This window comes from Hyaena hyaena, unplaced genomic scaffold (assembly GCF_003009895.1).
Source record: "Hyaena hyaena isolate Hyena2069 unplaced genomic scaffold, ASM300989v1 scaffold_145, whole genome shotgun sequence".
Lineage (NCBI taxonomy): Eukaryota > Metazoa > Chordata > Mammalia > Carnivora > Hyaenidae > Hyaena > Hyaena hyaena.
The window spans coordinates 2,734,502-2,759,993 of record NW_024080777.1 but is presented as its reverse complement, the minus strand read 5'-3'; the positions used below and the strand labels follow the sequence as shown (position 1 = coordinate 2,759,993).

General features: G+C 37.5%; 1 protein-coding gene across 1 annotated transcript in view; it reads left to right on the top strand.

The window, feature by feature from the left end:
- TMX3 (thioredoxin related transmembrane protein 3) overlaps positions 1-25,492 on the top strand; it is a 42,747-nt gene that overhangs the window by 10,297 nt on the left and 6,958 nt on the right. Inside the window, exons 5-13 of the mRNA XM_039238747.1 lie at positions 6,402-6,447; positions 7,796-7,876; positions 9,855-9,954; positions 10,602-10,679; positions 14,897-14,963; positions 18,875-18,973; positions 21,263-21,320; positions 21,510-21,563; positions 22,405-22,461. Coding sequence (XP_039094678.1) covers positions 6,402-6,447; positions 7,796-7,876; positions 9,855-9,954; positions 10,602-10,679; positions 14,897-14,963; positions 18,875-18,973; positions 21,263-21,320; positions 21,510-21,563; positions 22,405-22,461 — 640 coding nt within the window. The remainder of the gene's footprint in view (positions 1-6,401; positions 6,448-7,795; positions 7,877-9,854; positions 9,955-10,601; positions 10,680-14,896; positions 14,964-18,874; positions 18,974-21,262; positions 21,321-21,509; positions 21,564-22,404; positions 22,462-25,492) is intronic.

Here is a 25,492-nt window from a genome sequence, read left to right as displayed (position 1 = left end):
CCCAGGCGCCCCAGACCTGTGTTTTAATCCCACATCTCCTGTGTGCTGCTTCCGGGGCTTTGAGGGAAGCCTTAACCTCGCCATGTTCGTTTCCATGTCTGTAAGTGGGCGAGGAGGAATCCTCAAGGCTGTGAGGATCATATTAGCATTTCCTATTCGAAATCCTTACCACAGTGGCTAGCGCATGTAAGATGAAGTATAAGACCAGATTTCAGGGGTACCTCACGTCATAGTGTTTTAGATTTCACCAGTTGTAAGTTAAGAGTAATACACATTTTTGAGAAGGCAGATGACTAGATAACAATGTTTTTGGCAGCAACAGGTAGGATAGAAAAGAACAGTTAGAGACAAGGTCATCTAAGGCGACTTTCGTATGCATCTTGGTGCAGGATGGTGAGAGCCCAGACGTGGTGGGGACAGTGGAGTGGAGAGGAAACAGTAATCCTTAGACACAGTTTTGAGGCTGAGGTCACAGAGCTGATGAGTCGGCTCGGTGGTACAAAGAATGATCAAAAGTCACAGGGTAAGATTCTTAGCATCGTTACAGAACTGCGCCACTACTGGCTGTGTGGAAAAGAAAAGCTGATTTTCTGTGCATTTCCCTGTTCTCAGCTGGTATGAATTTATGGTACTTGGCTTAATGGTGTTTGAGAACAAGGCCCTGGGGTACAAAGAGCCAGGGTACAGTTAGGTGTGAGGGTTGCAGTCACAGAGTCAAACACATGCGTTGTTGAAAGTCTGAGAAGAGACCAGAGCGACGCAGGAGTTTTCACCCAGAGAGAATGGTATGCTTGGGTTGATTGACTGAAAGAAGCGTTTAACAGTGTTTGAGAATTGTTGCTTTCAACTGTTGCTCCTGAAAGTATGTTCTTGTCTCTTGGGAATCTTGTCTCATTCGTTCTTGTTGATTAAACGTGCGAGTACTTAAACTTCATCCTCAAAGTCTGCCATATTCCCTCAGTCTGTTCACTAACTACTGTGTTAGTCTCTAGAGGTTAAAGACAGACCAAGCAAACTCTTTTTGTCCAGGAAATGGTTAGTCTGCTAGAGGGGAAGATATGAATAAACCGACAGGTGCAATGAAGTCTCAAACATGGCAAATTCCTTTGACCATTTGAATCATTTAATGGAGTAATAAAGTCAAATAATACATAAAGGGATTAGGGCATAAAAAGAAAAATGAAAAAAATAAATAATAAAAATAATGCTATGGTTCACATTAGGTGAATCCTGTTTTATAGCATCTGATTCATTAGCTTACCGTTCAGTACGTATTTAGTGCCTGTGTATGTCACTGTCTAAGTGACACTATGATTAGGGAAAAAGTATCTAAGACCTTTTTCCTGTGTAGCTTAGAAAAAATGTTTTAAATGCTGTGATTGAAGTGCAGTGTTCTTGTAGGTACTAAGATTTAATATGTGGATTGTAGCTTTTTAGGCACTTTATGGCAGGACTGTTTTTCATCCTTTTGTTCATAATCCATTAAGAGGTTTCAGTTTCTGGCTCTGATACATGATTGTTACAGATTTTATTTATTGTTCACTTAGCGTTGTGTCCTGCGTCATGTCGAGTTAGTAGGAGAAAGAAACCTCTATAGACCACACAGAGCGCCTTATCTCCAGCGGAGCACCGAGCTTTGGGGAAAGGGATGGGGAACTGGTGCGCCAGGAGCACCCTCTGCCAGATACTGTGACGGGTGCTTCCTACACCTCATGTCCTTTACTCCCCTTTCCCAACCTGTGCGGTGATGCTTGCTTGTAAGTCTTTGTGGCTACCTGAATCATACCGACATGGCTTACTGAAAAATCATTCTTTTGTCGAAAAGTTGTAGAGTCCGTATTCATTCAGTAGGTATTTAATGAGCACCTACTGTATGCCAGAATGTACCAGACACATTCTAGGCATCAATGATACATCAGTGACCAAAACAGACAAAAATCTCTACTCTCTTGGAATTTATTTGCTAGATGGGAGAGACCAACGATAACCAGTAAACAAGTTAAACTGTCATGTTACTTAGTGTTTAGTGTCAGTAATAGATGCATTTTATTCTTTATTATGAATTCAAGGTGATATTTATGTGCTATTGAAAAAATATTCATGTTATTTTTTAAAAAAGGTTTAATATATTTGCAAACTACTGTTTAGAGATTACAAATAGATTTATGGTATGTAAATCTTAAACTTCCCTTAAATACCTCAAGGCAGCTCCAACACAGGCCTCTTAGTAGAACTTGGAATCAGACAGATTAATAATTGATTTAATTATAATTGTCTAATTGTAAATACTTAAAGGATTGGTGTATCACATGTATTTCATCCAACTCCATGGATCACTTTTGGCATTCACCGCATTAGTGTTTCTCAGCATTTAGTCCACAGACAATCTATATTAGGATTACCTGGGCTGCCCAATATAAATTTAGACTCTGAATGGGGCATCTAGGTGGCTCAGTCGGTTAAATGTCTGACTTCGGCTCAGGTCATGATCTCACGGTTTGTGGGTTCGAGCCCCACGTCGGGCTCTGCTGACAGCTCAGAGCCTGGAGCCTGCCTCTGGATTCTGTGTCTCCCTCTCTCTCCCTGACCCTGCCCTGCTCACGCTGTCTCTTTCTGTCTCTCAGAAATAAATTTAAAAATAAATTTAGACTCTGAAGACCCACACCAGCCCCACCAAATGAAAGTTTTGAGATTGGGTCATGATAATCTGTATTTTTAACACGAACTTCAGGTAATTCTGTTCTGTCTCAGTTGGAGAACCATAGAGTAAAGTATTATTTTAATGAATAGTTGTTTATAGGATTTGGGCTTGGAGAGGGATAGATTATTCAGTGATCAAGTACGGAAAATCTCGTAGAGTACCTGAGGGTAGCTTATTCTCAATCGTGTAATTGCAGAGATCAGAGGTGCACGTCATCACACTCAGTCAACAAATCTCTGCGTATAGAATTCTTGAACTAGAAACTTGAACTGTCATGAATTATCCAGCCCTATGTGTTTGGAATGTGTGAAAATTTTCCTGATGCATGATTTTAACTAATAATGCTATAATCAACATTTAAAAAACTATATATATATAAAGATACAGATTTTAGTCTTTCTTAATTGAGAACCAGAATTGCTTCTCATTTGTAAGTTAAAATATCTCCTGATACCCCCGGTGACGGTATACTGGTTTGTATTACGAAACCACTGAAACTCTGTTTATTCCTCAGCAGAAGTGTGATATCATTTCATATTCAAGATTTTACTTCACCTCCCACTGATCATAAGCTTGAAAGGACATTTGGCCAATGACACTCTTACTCTGATTTCTTGCTCACAGATGACATTGGCAAATAAGTTTTACCTTTCTAGACTACAAGCCCTTTGGATCAGTGACTCTATTTCAGAATTGCTCAGTCTTGGCACTTCGGACATTTGGGGCCAGATGATTCTTGTTTGTGGGGAGAGGCTGCTGTGTGTCGTAGGATGTATAGCAACGTCCCTGATCTCCACCTTCTAGGTACCTGCAGCACCCTTCTCCCCAGCCCGCCCTCCCCTAACTTGTGACCAAAAACCTCTCTAGATACGGCCGGTGTCCCTGGAGGGCCATCTCTCAGTTGAGAACAACTGCTGTATTTGATAACGTTTTCGTGTTAGACACGTAGTGACACTCAGTAAATACTAAAAATAATATTTTGAGCTGAGAAGGATTTCACATTAAGGCCGGCCCCTCCCTTCTCCCGCTGCCCACTGTGTAGGTGAAGTGATAGCAGGTAGTTAGCAGTGAAATGACTGAGTAGTTTCAGACACCAAAATAAGAGGCGAGAATCCGAGATCACCATGTTTTACATCCAAGCCTGTCTCCACCATCGAGTTGTTGTTATCATTTCACGGAGAGGACAGAAAGGAAGTAAGGGGCTGCATGTGTAACCTCATTTTATGAGCATTTAAAATGATGTAGTTTCAGAGAAGTTATTCATGTTATAGACGGATTTATGAAGGAATGGATCTCAGGTCTCTACTATGGAAAAGTAAAGAACAAAATGTTAAAATTCAGACTTTGAGCTTAGTCATAGCCCTGCTATCGATTCAGTGCTTGCGCTCAAACAAGTTACCACATCTTCCTAAGTGTTAGTTTCTTTATCTGAAAAGTAACATTAGCACCCTTCCCCTGCTTACAAAATTGTCTGAAGGTGTAGTTGAAGGTACATTAAAGTCAGTTATAAGGTATTTTACATTGATAGTTCTCCTTACTGTTATCTATACATTGATGTCTCAGCAGCTACCTAACAGATCAGGATCAAAAATAGAAAGGAAATGGACATAACATTTGAGGATCTCTGTGTGCTAGGCTCGCTCTTAGACTCTTGTCCACATGCTTTCTCATTTTAAAATGCCAGCCACAAGTCCAGCCAGATGAGTGCTGTCCTCAGAAGGAAAAGAGCTGCCTAGATGATAAATGGGAAGTTGGAATCCTAACCTTCATCATTTTAAGTCTATAACCCATGCTGTCTTTGCTTGTGTGCTTTTTAAAAACTTTATTTATTTATTTATTTATTTATTTATTTATTTATTTTTATACAGCTGTTTTCCTCTAGAGAAATGTGTTTTTAGGAGTCACTGTCAAGTTGAAATTATATCAGAAATGAAGTTACTGCTCAGAGTCAAGGTGCTAGAGAGAGGGTAGAATGCGTCTCCATCTTACGCATCTGCCAAGGAAATTAAGTACTTAGGTGGACTTAAATGTAGATTTTTGCTCTGAAAACCATTTTGATAACCACCACTGCATTTTCTCATTGATTGTATATCTTCTTCACTAGATTTGCTTAAAAATAAACCTTACTATAAATTGTTAGTGGAATATACACCCCCTCCCAGTCAATTCGATTAGTCTTAGTTGAAGGTAATAAGGAGTGAAATTTCCCCACCTCCTTGATTTAGGAATGAGGGGCATTAAGAGCATATTTATTTGCATAATACCACCCCCAAAGCATTTTTATATTTTTACTCAGAAGAGATGAGTGTCAATAGCTGTAGTCTCCAATTAAAATAGACTAGACAAAATTAAATCCTGCAGTAGAGAGGGGCACAAAGAAAGTATGTAATTGGTTTAAGTTCATCCGGTTGTTCAGAGGCAAAACCTCTGTCTTCAGAACCTGTTATTTTCGGTTACATCTGCTGTTTGTGTTGCCTCTAATAAAACCTTCATCGCTGTCCCGACCTTGACCCTGTCCATCAAAACCAGTTCATCACTGTCCTCACCCTTTCAGTCACCTTTGTTCCTTTTCAAGGGAGAAACTCTATACTGATGAGCAAGGAAGGCCGAGAGATTTTGACTATTACTTTGCCACAGATTCACTTTGTCATGATTCTGTGTATTGGGCAGTGCTGAGAAGCCAGAGATCACTGGTTCCTAAAGTGACTGGTAAACCAGAACCCCCGTACCACAGGGTCCTTACACCCAACTGTGATAAAATATCCCAGAAATCGCTACAGTTAACAAAGGGAGAGATCCTATGAATGAAAACACTATATTTTATATAAACTGATATGGTTGTATAAATTCACTGTACACTGCCTACTAATAGAGACTGCTTTCTTTCTTTCTTTCCTGTCCTGATTGCCTGAATCTGTAAAGGATAGTATTAATTTGCAGTAGTGATTGTTGTATCTCTTCAAGTCCTAATTCTGTATTTGATTGTTTTTGTTTCTTCTTTCCCTCAAAAAGATGGCTGTTGTAGCAGCCGTACCTCATTTTCATTAACCTGAGGACTTCAGAATAATCTTTGAAAGTAACTCGAATGATTCTAGGTTATTACAACTGCAGAAACTTATAACTAAGTAGATAGTTTCTAGATCATGTATCTATCGAGTGCAGAAATTAAGTAATTTTGCAAATACAATTTATCTTTTTAAAATTAAAATATAATGCACTTCTTTTAAAACTTAGAAAACACTAAAGGAAAGAGCGATTTTGCTGTTTTTTGTTTTTGTTTTTTATTTATTTTTATTTATTTTTTGCAAGGAGCCAATGAGACCTAGAAAAAAGTATTTGTCTTGGAAAATGAAATCAGATGACAAGTGAGACTTTATATGTACATAGATATAATATTTTTTTAAAGAGGAATATCTTTTAAAATAAATATTCTTTTACCTATTCTTTTGGCATTTGTTTCTTAATTTGTTATAGTGTTTTGTGCTGGCCGTAGGTTGAATTATTAAGTAATTGTTTTGTATGAGAATGTCATGTTTTTTTCTTTTTTGTGTATGAATTTACATTCTTTTTAAAGACTTAAAAACAACATAGCTATAAGGGTTTGTATAAATCTATATTTTTAAGTAAAAGGCTCATTTACTACCTAGTTTCTCATTTTTAAAAAAAAAATTTAGAATTATTTATTCTTTTTCTTATCAAGGCATTGCTTCAGAGTTTGGAGTTCGAGGTTATCCAACAATTAAGCTGTAAGTTGAGTGTTGTATGTTTATATGTGTATTTTTTATTAGTTCACTCTACTTACGTTCTAGTACGTTAATTTCTAGTAGATTCCTTGGAAGATTGGAGATGGGTTCAGCAGTTCTTTCTAGGTGCAGTATGTGATCAGAGGAGAGGGGCTGCCTTTCCGCTTTGCTTTGTACTGAAGCGAATGTGGGGTTTCTGTAATTGACTGAATGCGCTCTGAGTGCTTCCTGTGTGACAGGCGCCCCCCGCCCAGGACCAGATGTCCAGCTGTCAGTGATGAAAAAGGGCTTTTACCCTTGAGGAGCCCAAGAGTGTATTCTACTGTATCATGCGAATCCTGTCTCCTAACAAATTTTACTTTTATATAATTAAAATAGACTTATTTCAGTAGAGATGAAAGTAACAAAGAGAATCAAATTGATGTATTTAATTCTAATCTCTAAGTGTTGACGAAGTCTCATATAGGGTGTATACAAGTTGGGAGGAATGGTGTGCAAATTAATTCTAAATGACTTATAATCATAATTTTATCGAATTTTCTCTTGAGTTTCTTCCTTATTTTGGTAGTGTGCAAGTTGAGGGATAACTTTGAAATATATTTTTATAATAAACTCAGTTTTATTTCAGTATTTTGGAAAGCTCACATTTCAAAATTTGACTGATTTTAATTTTTTATTTCTTGGGTTTTGTGTTGACTTCCTTCCTTCCCCTCCTTTCAAAACATGTTTGCCAAGCTTCTTTTATTTGTGTTAAGTAAATTACCCTTTCTGTTCTTTTTGTTTTGTTTTACATGTTCCCTTGTGCTTTCACTTTTTTTTTTTTTAAGTCACAGTTGGACATATAATTCGTTGGCAGGCTTCGGGAAAATTAATTTTCTAGAATGGGTGTTTTATGCATTGTTTTTACTCTGTAATCTTAGAACCTCAGTCAAGTTACAGTGATGTTGTGTTGCTTAAAATTTGTTTTCTCTCTACCAAAATACTATTAATTCCCTGTCATTTTTTTAACCTAGAGAAGATAGTGAGAATTACAATGTTTTGACAAGTTTTTGTCTGTGAATGTGTACAGTGTGTACTTTTCAGAAGGCATAGATACAATGCAAGTATCAAATACAGACTGAACTGTTTTCATGTGATTTTAATAAAATATGCCCTTTTTCTTTATTTTTTGAGTTGTTGGTCCCCTGAAGCCAGTTGCCTACTGTATTTTACATGGTTATGCTACTTCTAAAACAGCGCTTCTGCATTTACTATTTTATATTTCATAATTTTATGTAACAATAGTGATTAGCATTAAGTACTAAAAGAGTTGAAATAATCTCAGCTTTCATCCTTTTTTATTCTTTTTAAGATTAAAGGGGGACTTGGCATATAATTATAGAGGACCACGAACTAAAGATGATATTATTGAGTTTGCTCACAGAGTATCCGGGTAAGTTTTTATTAGGAAAGGCCTTTACTTACATATGATACTGATACTTTTATGATACTCATACATATGATACTGATATTTTTAAATTAAATGTATTTTAATAGACCACATTAAACGCACATTTTTTAGGGTCTTAAATAAAATCTGTTCATTTATAACCAAAGGTAGGGTTAAGTAGCATATGCAGAGAGATACTTTAAAGAAGCAAAATAAACTGTGATGTGTATTGTATATGTGTTAACCTCACATTTAAATTCATTTCATATGTAGAAATAAATTTTCCCCAGTGGATTTTTTAATGCATTTTCAACATTTGATTACTTCTAAGAACTTTGAATTATAATTTTTATTTTACTATAAATTTGCTCTTGTACTGCCTCATTTATATCAACTTATTTTTCTTGTTCCCTAATGTCAGAGTTTTTAAAAGAAACCCCACAGTATCATTCTTCTGAATAGACTTGGGTTTAATCCCTGGCCTGTATTACTGGAAAGTTTTTTTTAGATATAGTTAACTAAAATACTTACCTTGATCTGTTACATGCTGCTTTTTGCCAGCTGTGAGGTATTATTGCACATTTTGCTCAGAATGTGGCATAATTAGAACCCAGGTGCCTATTTAAGTTATAGATCTGAGGTTTTACTGATAAGGAAACAGAAATTCTTTCATAAGCATCCTCTTGGTTTGAATGTGGTGATTTTGTTCTTTTAATCTACATCTCCCTTGCTGGGGTATAAAGAAAGTTGGTGCTTATAATTATTCAATGCGGGTGTGTGGTACTTCTTAAGGAGAACATTCATCAAGGTAGGTTAACCTGTATTAACTTTGAAAGTATAGGCACTTTCTTGTGAGTTCAACAGAACATATTATATAAATACCTTTAAAGAGCTTTAAAGTAAACTGGAATATTGGTGTGGGTGGGGTGGCTTGTTGAGTGCATGGCACTGTATGGGTTAAATTATTTGAGAAAAGGCACAGAATTAAGAATGATCTTTATTCAAGTCTGCAAGACTTATTGATAGAATTCTCACTGTATTGTTTCACTAATTGCATATTTCATTTTCTTTACATGCTCTCTGAATATACTTTAAGATACCTTCCTCTTATACTGGGGCGTTGCCGGTGGAATGTACCTTAATCCCTGTGGTTAGATTAGTCTTCATGTGTTGGCAATTTTTAATGAGTTTTACTTCAAGCTTAAGATGGACCTCTGATGTAACTGGGGGTGGGGAGGGGAGGACTCTGTTGCACACAAATTTCGTGACTCGGTTCTGGACTTGCATCACTTACCGGTTAATTACTCAAGTACAAAAATAGAGGCGAGCACGATGCGGTGCATCTGAGGAATTGTGCATTTTGAAAATATGTTTGCCTTTGCAAACTCCGTATTCTTTTTGCAGATTTAGTGCAGTAAAAATCTGATAATGCAGACCACATTTCTGAGAAGACTGGCTCTTTTTTAGTTTTTGAATAACATTTTGTAAGTGATATGTTTTATAATAACCTTTCATATGAGCTTTCTAGCATTTAAATGGATATAAATCTTCTTCACAGAGGATTCTAGTTCCCTGAGATAACACATACACATGTGTGTTAGCATGAATGATCTCATGAAAGGGAAAAAAAAGTAATTCTCATGTGGATCACTTTATTTTTAGCTGAGGACTCTCGGTGGATTATAGTTCTGTTCTTCCCTACCTAAATACTGGCTAAGATGGTACTCTCTAAAGTGATGTACTTTAAACTTGTTATTTTTCTTAAACTTATTTTTTAAATTGATAGATTAACTCATGGGTACTCTGTTTTTATTATGTGGATACAATAGTGGTCATGGCTATACTTTTATTAGATTTATGTGGATCGGGTGATTACTTAAAATGCAATTACTACAACATTAAAACATTATAACTTTAGACCTGTATTGTGTACTATCTTTAGGTCAAACACAAGTTAGTTTTTTGTTTTGTTTTCAAACAGGGCTCTAATTCGGCCACTTCCAAGTCAGCAAATGTTTGAACACGTGCAGAAGAGACATCGTGTGTTTTTTGTTTATATAGGTGGAGAGTCACCTTTGAAGGTATCACATGGTTTTATTTTTTAAAGTCATAAATACAGATGTATTGTAATTGAATTTTCTGTATAGCCAAAACTTCATCCAAAACTTGAAATTACTTCACTCTTATTGGAAATATTTTAATTCAGTCTGAATATTTTTCTAATGAAAACACTCTCTTATATGCCCTCTTTTGTGTTTGCTTCAGGAAACAGAAATGAATTAAAAGATGTTGCTTGCCTTAGTATTTCTTCTCTTATTGACCTGATTACTCAGATTTTACTTTTTAGCATTTTTGGCTCTTTGAGACTGCAGAATGCAACTTGAGTGTAAACTTTTTAAAGATCTTTATATATATATATATATATATACATATATATATATATAAATATCTTTTCCTGTAACTTTCATGTTAGTAAATAGGAATTGAGCTTGTATTACACTTTATATTTAGAGGAGTATGAAAGCACTGAGTTACAGTGGTCTTTTTGCCTTAGAAACAATTTATTTCATGTGCTACTTACATTCCATCATCTTCTCACATAAAAACACTACGGCACCACTTGTGAGGAGACTGCCGAGGACGGTACTGCTGCTCTGAGTGCTTAACGAGGAATGAATTCTGATCTTCGTATTTAAAAGTAACCGTTTTTCCATTTGTATCTTCACAGGAGAAATACATCGATGCTGCTTCAGAACTAATTGTATATACATACTTCTTTTCTGCCTCAGAAGAAGTGGTTCCTGAGGTAATATTTAAAATTGGATTTTAATGACTTAATTTCATTGTTTAAATTATCACTTGATCTAACTTATAGAAACAGTAAACATGTTAACTCTTTACTACTAGTACCAGATTGCTTTTTATTAATAAGCAAATATCACTAGATTCCTAGCATTTAGGGACTGTGTTTATTGTTTGTGCTTTTTTCCTCTTTAAAATAATAGCAATAGTAAGAAGTGATAACTCAGACTGTTAAATTGGCTTATAAGTAATGGAGTGATTAATGTATTTATATATACTCACAACTACTTCTTACATGATCATGTGCTGTGCATTCTGTTAAGTCCTTGATAATTGATGACAAGCAAGATCTTCAGGGTCCTGATAGGGCGGAACTTACATTCTCATGGGAAGAAGAAGTATGCTAAATTTTACTGTTGCTGATGACATCTTTTGGGTAATGTTCAGTAAATAAATACATAAACACAATATAACTAATATCAAGACAGAAGTTAAAGAACATTGTGATAGTAGGGACATGAGGGTGGGCTCGCTACTCTAGATCAGTTGATCAAGAAATGTCTGATAAGAAAATATTTGAGCTGGGACTTAAGTGATGTGAAGGAGCCATGCAAAGATCTGTGGCCAGAGTGAACTAGAAACTGGGAAGAGATATTACAAATGCCCACGATGAGAACACTCTTGGGTGTATTTGAGAGGCAGGTGGTGGGGCCAGTGTGGCTCTAACACAGTGAGAAACGAGATAGGCCAAGAGGCCTGTGGAGGCCTTGCAGGTCATGGCCATGCATGTGATGCACTAAAGTTAGTGAAGGACTTGGTCTCATGTTCATCTTAAGGACTTTCCTCTGCTAAGAGTGGAATGAATTGGATGGGGAACAGAGTAGATCACAGAGCAGTTGAACGCATGAAGTAATCTGGCAAGTTCGGGCTTAGAGGTTTGTAAAGGAATGGAGAGAGGTGAAAATTCTGTGTTTTAGAAATGAAATTGTTCGAGGTTGCTGACCTGGAGGAAAATGGAGGAATCAAGGATAACTGCTAGGTGTTTGGTGATAGTTTTCTCCGCGAGCTTGGGAATATTGCGCAAGGAGCAGGTTTGGGAATGGGCGAGTGATCAAGAGCTTTGAGTTGTTCATTTTCATTCCGTTCAGCCTATTAGACATCCAAGTACAGCATCAAATCCACAATTGGTTATAGGGTTCTGGAGTTAAGGCTATGTAAATAAACTTTGCAGACACAGAATGCAAGTTTTTAAGGAAATAAGTGGGCCCAGGACCTGAAGACTACCAAAGAAAATGAGAAGAAAGTAGCCAGTGACTGGGAAAACAAGATGAGTGGGAAGCCAAGATTAAAAAAAAAAGAAAAACAACAAGACAAAAAATGTTTAAAACAGAGGGATCCAGGGGCACCCAGGTAGCTAAGGTGGTTAATACGCATCCAACACTTGGTTTCAGCTCAGGTTGTTAATCATGGTTTGTGAACTCGAGCCCCACATCAGGCTCTGAGCTGACAGCGTGCAGCCTACTTGGGATTGTCTCCGCCCCTCCCCCCCCCGACCAAAATAAACATTAAAAAAAAACTTTTTTTTTAATGTTTTATTTATTTCCAGGAGAGAGAGAGAGAGAGACAGCGTGAGCAGGGGAGGGTCAGAGAGAGAGGGAGTCACAGACTGAAACAGGCTCCAGGCTCTGAGCCGGCAGTCAGCACAGGGCCCGACGCGGGGCTCGAACCCACGAACCGCGAGATCATGACCTAAGCGAAAGTCGGACGCTTAACCGACTAAGCCACCCAGGCGCCCCTAAAAATTATACTTTAAGAAAAGAGGGTCCATTGTGCAAGGTCCTCGCAAAGAGGTCAAGACGAGGAGTGTAAAGTTAACCATGATACTTGTCCGCACATGGAGTTTCGTGGTGGTTGGTTTTATGAGGGCAGGTGCCTCTCTGCTGTCGTTTGACAGAATGCGGGTAAGAAATTGTAGGTTTCTCTTTAGAAAGGTTTTGCTGATCAGGGACCTGAGAAGTTTGGCAGTAGCTGAGGAGAAACATGAAATCAAGGGAAGCTTTTTCTTTCTAATCAGTTTAAGTTACGAAAAATCAAAAGTTTTTCTTTTTCCACAAAGGTAACTCATAATGTATATTTGATTAATTTTTGTTCCTTACTTTTTAATATTTAGGTAGTGTTGTTTTAAGAAGATGACAGAGTTACCTAGAGCACGTGTCTAGTGCTTCCTGCAATATGTACATATACAGTTCAGCTCCTCGGGGAGCCTCAGACCATTTCTGGTCAGCTAAAACTCATTCTAGGTTTATTTACTTAGTTTGGTCTAAGAAGTTATTTTGAAATATTTTTCTTATGCATTTATTGGGGGAGGGGTAGATAGGATGAATGAAGAGCCATTTTCACCATTAGATTCTCAAATAGATGCACCAAAGGGTCATGAACCTCTTTGGAATATCTCACTGTGACGGAAAGTTCGAGAATGGACTGGAACTTTTAGTCCATTCTCCTCTCCAAAGCCCAGGGGACCACATTTTAGTGTTAGACACGAGAATGCACACCACAGCCTCACCTCTGAAGCTCCAATTTCCTTGGAGCGCAGCAGAGGGCATGCTGCGTTCTGGGTCCTGATGCCGTCCGACTCCACGCCAGTCTTTGTGCAGGGACAGTGTCTTAGACCAGAATTCTAGCTGCTAAACATCTGGGTGGGCACAGGCAGTGTCTGCTACATGGACACACTTCTGGTCATCATGTGTTGTAATTATTACTAGCTTCTCAACTAGTTTCTTCAAACATTCCTTAATTATTCCTGCAAGTATCAATATTTGTCATCACTGATTTAGTTCTGTGTATATGGTTGCAAAAGTCTGTTGGGTGGGGAGTCAGTATTATTTCAGAATAATAAGAGGATTTTTACTCCCATAGAGAATTCTCAAATAAGGACAAAGCCCATGATTTTATTTCCCCACCCACCTACTCCCATTTTGAACTTTAGGTTTAGTCATGCAAAGCTTCCTTAGCTTTACAGCTTTTCAGCTAGTATTTATGAAAACCTTAGTAAGTGTAAGAAGGGATATAAAGATGAAGACAATTTCTAACTTCAGGATACTTAAAGGTGAATGGACAAAAATGGCCTATAGACAAATAACTAATATTAGTGAGTTTAAGGGAACACAGAGAGGAGGAGAGGTTCAGAATATATGGAAATCAATGCCTGTAAGATTCTTTCTACGTAGTAATGGTAAGAGTATGGCCAACTTGGGCATCCTTGAAAGAGAGGGATGCTGAATGTTAAAACTACTTTGAAAGCATGTTTTGTAGATGAGTTGCCAAGAGCAGGTGCTTAGAGGTACTCGATGATAGAGCCTTACCTATGAGCTTTGCTGCTGCCTTTGGAACAGTTATTTTCGTGGTGTTGTACCATGTGTTAGCAGTCATGTTAAACAGATCATTCTGTCTTACCTGAGGTATGCCTTTCCCCCTTTTCTGTATTTCCAGAACAGCTGTCTCTATTTTTATTTTGTTACTGTTATTGTCATTAGTTATCACTTGATTATTTGTTGCTTTTCATTATTACCACATCATGGAATAGTTTTATGTGGCTTACCCAAATTACATCTGTTCTGCATGGATAGATTTCTCTACTATAATATTTGTACTATTTAGGAATAATTACAGCATACCTTCTGAAAGAATTTCTTATTATTAATTGCCAGTATAGGTTCCCATGTATAAAGCCAACTTACAGTTTAAACCTGCCCTCACATTTGTTAACGGACCTAATTTTCCTTACTCTGTGGTGAGTGGAGACTCCGGGTCCCTGATTTGCAGTGGAGAAAGCCCAGCTCCCGGGGACAGCCGTGGACTCCATGCCCCACAGCCCGGGAATGGCAGGGAGGGACTCGAGTCTCCCAGTGCCGATCCTCCGCCACTGCTCCTCGTCGCCTCAGAGCGGGGCTCCCGCACTTCCTGTGGTGTCATCATGTCTGTTACCAGCCCTAAGAATGTTCCATGGTTCTCACAGCAGCAAACAGGGCACTGTGCCTGGGGATGTATAAAGAGATGCCAAACGCGTGAAGCTTGGGATTGACTGTGCTTCTTAAATGTTGGCAACACGGTTGTTACTGTTGCGGGTTTTTCTGGTGTCTTGCAATACTTCTGAAATTTTAGCTACTGATTAACAATTTGTGTAATGATGAAAGCTGCTTGCACATCTTATTTTCGCAGTATGTGACATTGAAGGAGGTGCCTGCTGTCCTTGTTTTCAAAGATGAGGCTTACTTTGTTTATGATGGTAAGTTCCAAAGTTTTAACTGATACAAAACATTTTAAAATTAAAATGCTGTGTCTCTTACAGGACTGAGGTGTTGAAGGAATTTGTAGATGCAGCAATTCTTACATCTCCCATTAGTTGAGTGACTGGCAGGTTTTTCTTGCCCTTCAGCTTTACTTTTTCCATCTAATGTGCTTTCTGGGTCTTGCCTACAATGAATTTCTAATTTATTTTTTTGATCCGGTCATTTGTCTTTTGAGCAATTTCTGTGCCATTTTTTTAAAACATTCAAAGTTATTTATATAGAAAAAAAGATCTAATGTTTCAGACTCACAAAAAGATGAAGAAACAAAACCCCTTCAATAGTGGTGAGGTCCCCGTAGGTATGTTCTTCCCTCGCTCCTTCCCTCCCTTCCTGACAGAATAACCACTCACTGCTATTCAGCATTTCTGCAGTGAAGTAAGTACTTAGCCTATTTTTAAAATACTTGTGTTCTACCAAATGTACATCATAATCAAGAGAATGCTAGAATAATAAAAAAAACACATACCCACCACCCAGATTGGACAGTTACCATGATCTTACCACATTTGCTTCAACAATTTTTTTCTTTGTTGAACTGTTTTAAAGCAAATCCCAGAGGCTTTACATCACCATGTGCTTCATTACGCATCTCTTTAAAAATGTTACTTTTCCTTTATATATAATTACATGCTGTTATAACACTTAATAAAATCTGCAGTAATTCTTGGCATTATCAAATACCTACTCCCACAGTCTCAAAACTGTGCAATGGGTTCCTCAGGCCAGTGGAGCAGACTCCCAGGGGCTCCAGGAGAGCATTTAAATTTCAGGGGAAACAGTGAAACTGCATCGGTTAGACCCCACACAGCCACTCAGAAGCAAAAGTAAATGCCAACTCACGCCCGATAGCAGTCTTGGAGACCTTCTGCATTACAACTTGAAGTTGAAGCTTCAGTTCCTTATTTTATGTTTTTCTACATTTATTGAGAGAGAATTAACATATATTTAAGGCACATGATGTGATGCTTTTTAAAAATTTTATTGAAGTCCAAGTTACCATGCAGTGTAGTGTGATTGATTCATCACTTACATATAACACCCCCTGCTCATCCCAGCCAAGTGCCCTCCTCAGTGCCCAGCCCCCAGCCATCTCCCCTCCAGCAGCCCTCGGTTTAAGAGTCTCTTATGGTTTGGCTTCGTCTCTGTTTTTATCATTTTTCCTTCCCTTCCCCTCTATTCATCTGTGTCGTTTCTTAAATTTGACATATGAGTGAAATCATATGGTGTTTGTCTTTCTGACTTATTTTGCTTAGAATAATTCATTCTAGCTTCATGCATGTCATTGCAAATGGTGAGTTTTCATTCTCTTTGATCTGCGAGTGACATTCCATTTATATATATACCACAGCTTTATCCATTCGTCAGTCCAGTCTATGGACATTTGGGCTTGAAGCTTCAGTTTCTTATTTCCACCAGCTACGTTTGAAGTACCCAGTGTCTTTGTGTGGCTTTTTGTTACCATGTTGGAGAGCACAGATATGGAACATGTTATTCATTGCAGAAATATTCTAGAGTCTTGTTATCTTATAACAGACAAGAAACTAGAACTACTTGAGAGCTGTAAGCTTTGGAGTCCTTACGTAACTCAAGTAAATAGAAGAATATCTAATAAAAGGAATATTCTGATTTTTTTCTAATGAAAGGAACGTTTTAATTATTTTAATAATCATGAAAACTAAGCATTTCTAAAATTTTGAATATTCATTAATTTAAATAAATGTAAAGGCTGAATTTTAGTTTTTTGCTATAGTATAACGACCACTATTTATTTGTATGGTTTATACAGTAAATACTATTATGTATTTGATACTTCATGTTATCCTTACCATAATCTGTGGGGGTAGATACTAAAGCAAGTAGATTAATATTCCCAGATTATGAAAGAGATAACCAGAGTGTTAGATAAGGAGATGGATGTCTAATTAAATCACAGGTTCATTGATTTATTTGTTCATTCACTGGATATTTATTGATTGTCTGTATTAGACATTGGGCTTAAAAAGGAAGTTAAAAGGAACTTGGCATATATGAAAATATGAGAAGGAAAATAATGCATATCTACACCGATTCTAACCATTTGGTCTTTGATTACTACACTCCTTGTGCGATAAGCACTTAACATATATTGTAACATATATTGTCTTATTTGATAACAGACCTTCTGAGATCACTATTCATGCTATTTTACAAATGAAAAGATAGGATTCCTGTGGGTTTTCCCCCCTAAATCAGAATAGTGTAATCAAGCATTAGTGTTCAGATCTCTTGTTCTGGTTCTCTTATGAGTTTGTTAACACTTCAGAGAGCCACTTTGTTTCTTTTAGGGAAAAGCCTGATCATATCTGTTTAGACGTAAATCTGTTCTTTATCATGGCTAAGAAAGTACCCACCCTCATCTTGCCTTGGTTCACATGGGGCCTCCTGTGAGTGGGCAGGAGGAGTAGGTTAAGTATCTGTAGCTATTATAGAGGCCAGCGTTTTCTGATGTGCAGTTAGTTTGAGAACCTGCCTGAAGCTTCAGATAAAACGGGTTTGCTTTGAATGCTTCTTCTAGTAGTTAATTGTTATCAGTAAATTTAGAAGCTTTGGGATAGGGGCTCAGGAGCATAGTTTCTTTTCTTTTTTTAAACATTTATTTTTGAGAGAGAGCAGGGGAGGGGCAGAGAGAGAGGGAGAGACAGAATCCTAAGCAGGCTCCAGGCTCTGGGCTGTCAGCACAGAGCCCACCATGGGGCTCGAACTCACAAACCCTGAGATCATGACCTGAGTCAAAGTCAGGCACTTAACAGACTGAGCCACCCACACACCCCAAGGATAGTTTTTCTGATGAGTTTCAGATGTATCACTTTGTATGATCTTTAGAACATTTGCTTTTGACCTGGAGTGGAGATTGTGGCCCAATAATCAACTCAAATTTTATGTTTATTCTTCTGATTCTAAATCCAAATCCATAAGTACTTCCAGATTTGCAGTATGTCACTTATTTTATAGAATTCATAACTTGAAAATGTTTTGCTTAGCAATTCAAGTGACAGAAAAAGCACATCTTTCAAGAAGTATTAAAATCCAGTCTTTAACCAAACATATTGAAGGCCATAGAGGCTTTTACATCAGTTTCTTTATCATCCAGTATTAATAATTGTTCACAATTACTTCAGAATTCTATTTCTAATCAGGACATAATACTTCATATTATAAATGCTTTCTACTTAGCAGGGGAAGTAGTTGACGTTGGAAAAAGGTCAAAATACTATGGTTTTATATGTATGCTGTGTTAGTTTTACTATGAGAAAAGATCTTAAACTGAGGTAGAAATATCATAAAATAGAAAAGAGTAAAAAATTTTAATAAAAAATTACCCATAGTGCCATCATTCAGGAATAACCGTCAGCCCAAGATAACCATTTGGTAGGAGTATTTGCCTTCATTTTATCATTCTGTCCGTTTCTTTCATACTTCATGTTTTACAGAGTTACAGTTATGTTGTAATACTGTCTTGCAACCTGCTTTACCACTTAATTACTAATGTTTTCAAAGTCTGTAAATGGTCTTCCATAAGTTACCATAATTATTTAAATTACTTTATGTTTAGGGTATTTCACTTATTTCCTTAATTTTCATTTATCTTTTGTTGTTTTTAATGATGCTGCGGTGAAGAATTGCTTTGTGCATTAATCCTTTTATACATCTAATTGTTTGCTTAGAATAGACTCCTAAGATGAAATTTATGAATTTAAGATATTTGTTCTGTGTCAAGGCATTTTATGTATATTGCTAGGTTGGAACGCTATGAACATTTTAAAGTCATATCTGCATATAACTTAACTAGCTTTGTTTTATTTTTAAGAGTACGAGGATGGTGATCTGTCATCGTGGATCAACAGGGAGAGGTTTCAGAACTATCTTACCATGGACGGTTTCCTCTTGTATGAACTTGGAGACACGGGTAACAAGCATATATACAACTCTCTGTCAGTCTGCACTGCTTTTCGTTTACTGGTTACTTTACTTTGATTTTGTAGGGAATGAATTTTAAGCTCTGTTTCATAATTTCATTCTTGTATAAGACCTGAATGCCAGTTCCACTTTATGAGAATATAGATTAATATTAACAAAGAACAAACATCCGATAGGGATCAAAGATCGGTTAGAAAAGGTTCACTGGCTACAACTTACAGTGACAGAGAAAACCAAGCCTGTGTAATAAGGAAATGAGAAAAAATAACCAGGAAGCTTTATTAGGAGGGTGAGTTTGTAGTAGGAGTTGGAATTCAACTTATCACCACCTATTAAGGCCTGCTTTTACTTGTGAGGAAAATGTGGGCACCGCATTGGCATGGTTCTTAAAGTTGCATGATTGGAAAGGACAAGCCAAGTAAATATATTTATAGAGGCAGAAATGAAAGTTTATCAGAAGCTGACTGTAGGGTCTCAAATAGATGCAAACTATCATAAGGAGTTAACCATGTAAGTTGTAGGAGGAAGTGTTTGTCAGTTTATATTGAATTACAAATGAGAAGTAAATTATGGATATTATTGCCAAATTTTTTTTCGTTTACAATTTCATTGGTAAGTGTGATGAAAGTATAGTTTTAGATTTTAAAAAAATGGGAAAATTTTACTTAAGCGTTCAGTTTTTTTACATGAGAAGTAGTATGCATAGTTTCCTCTTCATGTTTTCCTGATCTTGAATCTGATCAAGAATACAAATTAGAAATGTTCTAATAGGTTCTCATGTTATTTTCTGACTCTTGGGATATTTGTTCTGGCTCCTGAGCCCACTTTTTCATGTTCTGAGTCTAGGGACGTTTCTATCTTTGCTTATCCTCACAGAGGGAGAGGCGGGCGCTAGCTCAGTGTTGGAAGTTGATGTGGATGCTGTCGAAGACTGTGGTTTACTTCCGGACTCTTTCAGACCCTTGTGAAGGGAAGACGGGAGCAATATAGGAATAGAGTAGTTTTACTTTTGGTTCAGTAATCATAAGGGACCCCATGACCTTGAGGTGGTTAGAGTCTCTTCTCCCAGATTAATTCAGAAAGAAGTTGGCTCTGGAATGTTCCTCTTTTGTGTCCAGCATAATTGCCCTTGTTTGGTAGTGCTGCGGCTCAGCCCTACCCCTTGTCCCCCTGGCCGCTCTCCACATGAGCACAAGAGACCCTGGCTTTGGTGGCAGCGGGTCCCTGCGTCCTCTGACCCCGCCCGAGTCTCCCATCTCCTCTCCAGCCACGTCGACTTCTCGGTTTCCTGCAAAGCCTGTGCACCATGGGCCAGTGCACCTTCATTCCTGGGAATGTGCAGTTAATTCATGTTCACCCATCAAACTCAGACCAGACATTGCTTCTTAACAACACCTTTTACTGGTCTTCGCAAACTAATGAAGTTCACTTCGGAGCACTCTTTTGTTGCTTCCTGTTCCTTTCCTTCAGAATCTTCTCGTTGTTAGCTTACATGTGTTTGTCTGTTGTAAATGATCCCTGTATGTTACTGTAACTTTCTCTGTATGTTACTGTTACTACTAGACTGTGCTGTCCACTGATGCAGGGCTGTGTCTGTGTGGCTATCACTGTGTGGTTAAATCCCTCAGCTAATAAATGGTGGTGCCTCACTGCTGTGCCCCTCCCCCTGCCCATGCCCCACCCGCCACCCGCCCTGGCCTAGAACAGAATAGACACGCTGGATTGCAGCGTCTGGTCTTCTGACTCCAGTCCCAGTGCTCTGCTTACTACATCATGTTGTCCAGTCCACTAGAGGATAGTAGAGATGAATGTTGTGTTCAGGGTTAGATAAATTGGGGTCAGGCTTGTTTTGTGTAGCATTAGTGGCAGGTAGTGACCCATGCATGGTACTGGAAGGAGTAGCCTGTAAACATCATTCCCTTGTTACGTGTCATTCTTTCAGAGCTACGTTAACTGATAGTAAATTTCTTTTATCAGCTTATTTCTTAATGTCTTAGCTTTTGACAAAATACTTATTTTAGTCAGTTTGTGAGTTGTGTGAAAACAAGACAATTTGAGTATATAAATAGTTACTATTATTTACAGATGGGGGTTGGGGGTTGGGAGAGAGGATGTCACTTGGAGTTGACCAGTGCACTGATTTATTCTACTGTGTATAACATGTAGGATCATCGGAGTTAAATTCTAGAAGCTGTTTACTAATTACCAATTCACATCTACAATAATAATTGAAGTTTGACCAGGGCTTTGAATTTAGATATGCCATTCTTCATTTCAGGAAAGCTTGTGGCGATTGCAGTTATTGATGAGAAAAATACATCAAACGAACACACCAGGTATAGCGTCTTCAAATAGTTTTAAGCTTCAAATACCATCTCATGGAAGCTTTACATGGCTTCAGATAAACTTGGTATAGTATCTTACTTTTCCTACACTGCTGTAGATAAGGCAGCAGATATTGTAATTGAAAAATCATAATATATTTTTAAACTGCAGAGATGAAATGTTCATGTGTTCCTTCACAGATTAAAATCAATTATTCAGGAAGTTGCTAGAGATTACAGAGACCAGTTCCATAGGTAAGTGATTGCATTCAGGAACATTCCTTTATCTTTGCTTAATTACATTTTGTTATATGGTAAGGCAAAAGTAGTACTCTTTTATACTTTCGAAGGTGAGTCAAGATACTGAAGCGAATTATAGTAAGTTGCATTTCAGTATGAATTGTTTGGACTTAAAATTTGTTGATATATGTCATATAAGTGAAAAAGAAACTTTCATTTGTAATTTGTAGCCTACTTCTTGATAGGATTTGGGATACATTTGTGGTAAGGATATATGCACTCATGCATTGAAGACGAAGTTAAATGTGGAATCACAAGTCAGATACAGACAGATGATGATTTTCAGGAGAACTCAAAGAATAACTATGAAAAAATAACTGATCTTTTTCGCTTTGTGCTAATCATTGTGTTTGTTGCTGCCATAAGAGACCTTCATTATAAATCTGTTAATATTTACTTATTATCCCCTTTTATTTTTAATACTAATGAAGTATAAGTGATACGTGTTTATATATCTCCTGCTATGAGCATTTTCTGATTAGTTCTTTTTAGAAGAAGGGGGTAATTTTTCTTAAACATATTTTAGTTAGAAAAGCTTATATTGCCCTGCATGGTAAATGTAGAGTAGAAATGTTTTAGGACTTGTTTAATTTTACTCATGTGTATTTGTATCTCAGAAGCCAGTAGAATTCATAATCTTTTGTACATTGATTTTATGTGATTTATATTTAATGTTTTCAGTGTTTATATGCTTACCAAGCCCTAAAGTTCAGTTCTTGGTATATATTTACCTTATTTTGTATCTAATATTGCTCTCTCTCTCTCTTTTGTTTTTCTTTTGGTTGTTGCTCGTTAGAGATTTTCAGTTTGGCCATATGGATGGAAATGACTATATAAATACTTTGCTAATGGAGTAAGTAAAGTTCTAAATGAGTAAATGATTTCCCTATCAATTCTGTCAGTTTTTAAATTTCTGTTTCTGATAAACAAAAGGACTACTAGCTGGAAAGAAAACAAACTTTCATATATGCTGATGCAGACATTCTCCTCTCAAATATCTTACCTTGGTTTGTAATCTAAATTTGAAATTCACTGAGCTTTAATAATTGCACTATATTAAAAAAAATTACCTTGGGGGGCGCCTGGGTGGCTTAGTCGGTTGAGCGTCCGACTTTCGCTTAGGTCATGATCTCGCGGTTTGTGGGTTCGAGCCCCGCGTCGGGCCCTGTGCTGACTGCCAGCTCAGAGCCTGGAGCCTGTTTCAGTCTGTGACTCCCTCTCTCTCTGACCCTCCCCTGCTCACGCTTTCTCTCTCTCTCCTAGAAATAAAGAAAACATTAAAAAAAAAAAAAATTAAAAAAAAAAATTACCTTGGGGCGCCTGGGTGGCTCAGTCAAACATCCAATTTTTGATTTCAGCTCAGGTCATGATCTCACAATTTCATGAAGTTGAGCCCCATGTCGGGCTCTGCGCTGACAGCACAGAGCCTCTTTGGGATTCTCTCTCTACCCACCCCCACCCCCACCCCCACCATGCGCAATATGGGCATGCACACACACAAACTACTCTTTCGGATAAAATTAGAAAAAAAAGTATTTCTCAATTCCATGTTAATAATTTACAGTATTTTGGAAAGAAGACAGTGTTCAAAAACTTCTAGATTTTGTGGTTTCTGTTTAACACACCTTAAATTCAGTTTTAATGAGTAAATGTAATTTAAGTAAACACATTTTTATTCATTTTGAGAGGGAGAGAGTGCACGCGTGTGAGTTGGAGAGGGGCAGAGAGAGAAGGAGAGAGAATTCCAAGCAGGCTCTGCACTGCCAGCACAGAGCCCAATGTGGGGCTCAAACTCACGAATCATGAGATCATGACTTGAGCCGAAATCAGGAGTTGGACGCTTAACCAGCTGAGCCACCCATGCATCCCTTAAGTAGAATGTTTTTACATTCAAGAATTAACTGCTATTCTAGAAGAATTTATTTTAACAGATTAAAATAAATTTATAGGGAAAATATACAATTTTAAAATAATTTTATCAGCTGTGTTTATGACGTGAAGATTTGATTTGTGACTTCAAAAAGTTAGTATTAGAAAACACTTAACCTTATACTGAAGTAATTTCAGATAAGAACCACTCTATGGAGTAGACCTTTAATATTCACTACATGTCACATGCTGTGATTGGTACTGTTGATGTAGAAAATGAGTCGAGCCCCAGTCCAGATGCTTCTAGTCTGCTGGGTAAGACGACACAGTAATTGCAAATCTGTATGAAAAGGTCTTTGTCGTAGAAGGTTCTGGAAGCCTGGAGGCTCTCACCCCCACCCCAGTGCAAACAAAGGCGGGAGGTTCAGAAAATGCTTGCTAGAGGAGGCAGTAATTAGAAGTTACCTGGACGAAGAAATGCAGAGAAGTTCTGTGAGGCAGAGCTTAACAGCACATACGCAAGAGGGGGTAGGAGAATGGGGCTTTGGAGGGCGTGGAGCTTGCAGGAGCCCCTGAAGCGAGGGTGCGGGAAGCCCGCTAGAGGCCCTGACCTGGCCAGCAGCATTGAGGTGCCAGTTCAAGGTCACAGCGTTGTGCCGTGTTTGGTGTTCCCTGACTTTGCCTGGTTGCGAAGGTGCAGCAGTTTCCTTCATTCAGGTCTCAGGGTATTTGTTCCGTTTCCCAAGGAAGAGCACTGAGGAGATACAAACCAAACTTATAATCCCAAGGGAACATTTGTAGTTTTCAGTTAAAAGCCTTAAAATTATAGTGTTACCTTTATTCATTTATATTTATTACCCCTTTTCTTACAATAAAAATTTGGGAGTGTTTACCAGTGACATAAAGTATCAGATATCATATATAACAAATAAATCAAGACAAAGGAAAATAAAATAAAAGATCTTTATTATTTTAGGTATTTATCGTTTATAGGTAATTATAAAAGGTCCTTGAAAAATTTGGCCTTGAATTTTTCATACTCAAAACAAAGTAGAAAAATATTATTTACACATTTCCCATAGTCTGTCAAACAACTATTGCTTATAAGGAATATGGCAGATCTTGTAGAAACCTAAGAGAATAGGCTGTGGTGTATGATCTCATAAAGGGGGACACTCTATAATAGAAATACATTTTTATGTATAAGGAGTTTTACAGTATATATAGTAGGTACTTTGATACACTCATTTTTTATAGTGCCCTTCAAGGCCAGGCAACATTCAGTAAAACATGGTTTGTAAGAAGCCAAAGCAGTTTGGGTCTAATAAACAACTCCTTGATCCAGGGTAATATTAAGAATATGTATAGATGATGGACCGTCCTTCATGAGTATGACTTTTAACGTGAGTTGTGAGATAGACATGTTGAGCTACAGTTATGATCAGAGAACAATAATCACTACCACCAACACCTTGTTGTGCTGTGTTTGTTTTTTACTCCTATTTTGGTTTTTTTTTTCCCTTAAAGAAAAGAAAGCATATGATGACAGTTATGTGATAATAATTGAAAGTCTTTATTGAGCACTTAATTCTGTGACTGACACTGGACTGAGTGGTCAATATGTATTTTTTTAAGTTTTACAGTAACTCAGTAAGGTGTAGGTACTATTATTTCCATTTTATATAGATGAGGAAATTGAAATTTCTTAGAAGAAACTCAAGGAAGCTAAATAATATGCCAAAGGATGCCCAGCAAGTTAAGTTAAAGAGATCCAGTTCTCAGCTCCAGATCTCTCTTACTCCAGAGCTCTTCCGTGGCATTAGTATTGTCCAATAAGGCAGTGGAATTTGATAGGTATTGATACCTAAAATGTTAGTAACTTCAGACAAATACAAGATATTTTTTAAGATAGTTACATGGCAGCACTGACTGTGTTTTTTAAATTTTCTCAAACTAAATAGGGTTCTGTCAGACCCTTGGTCTACTAAATTGTTTTGTTTGGGGTTTTTGTGAAT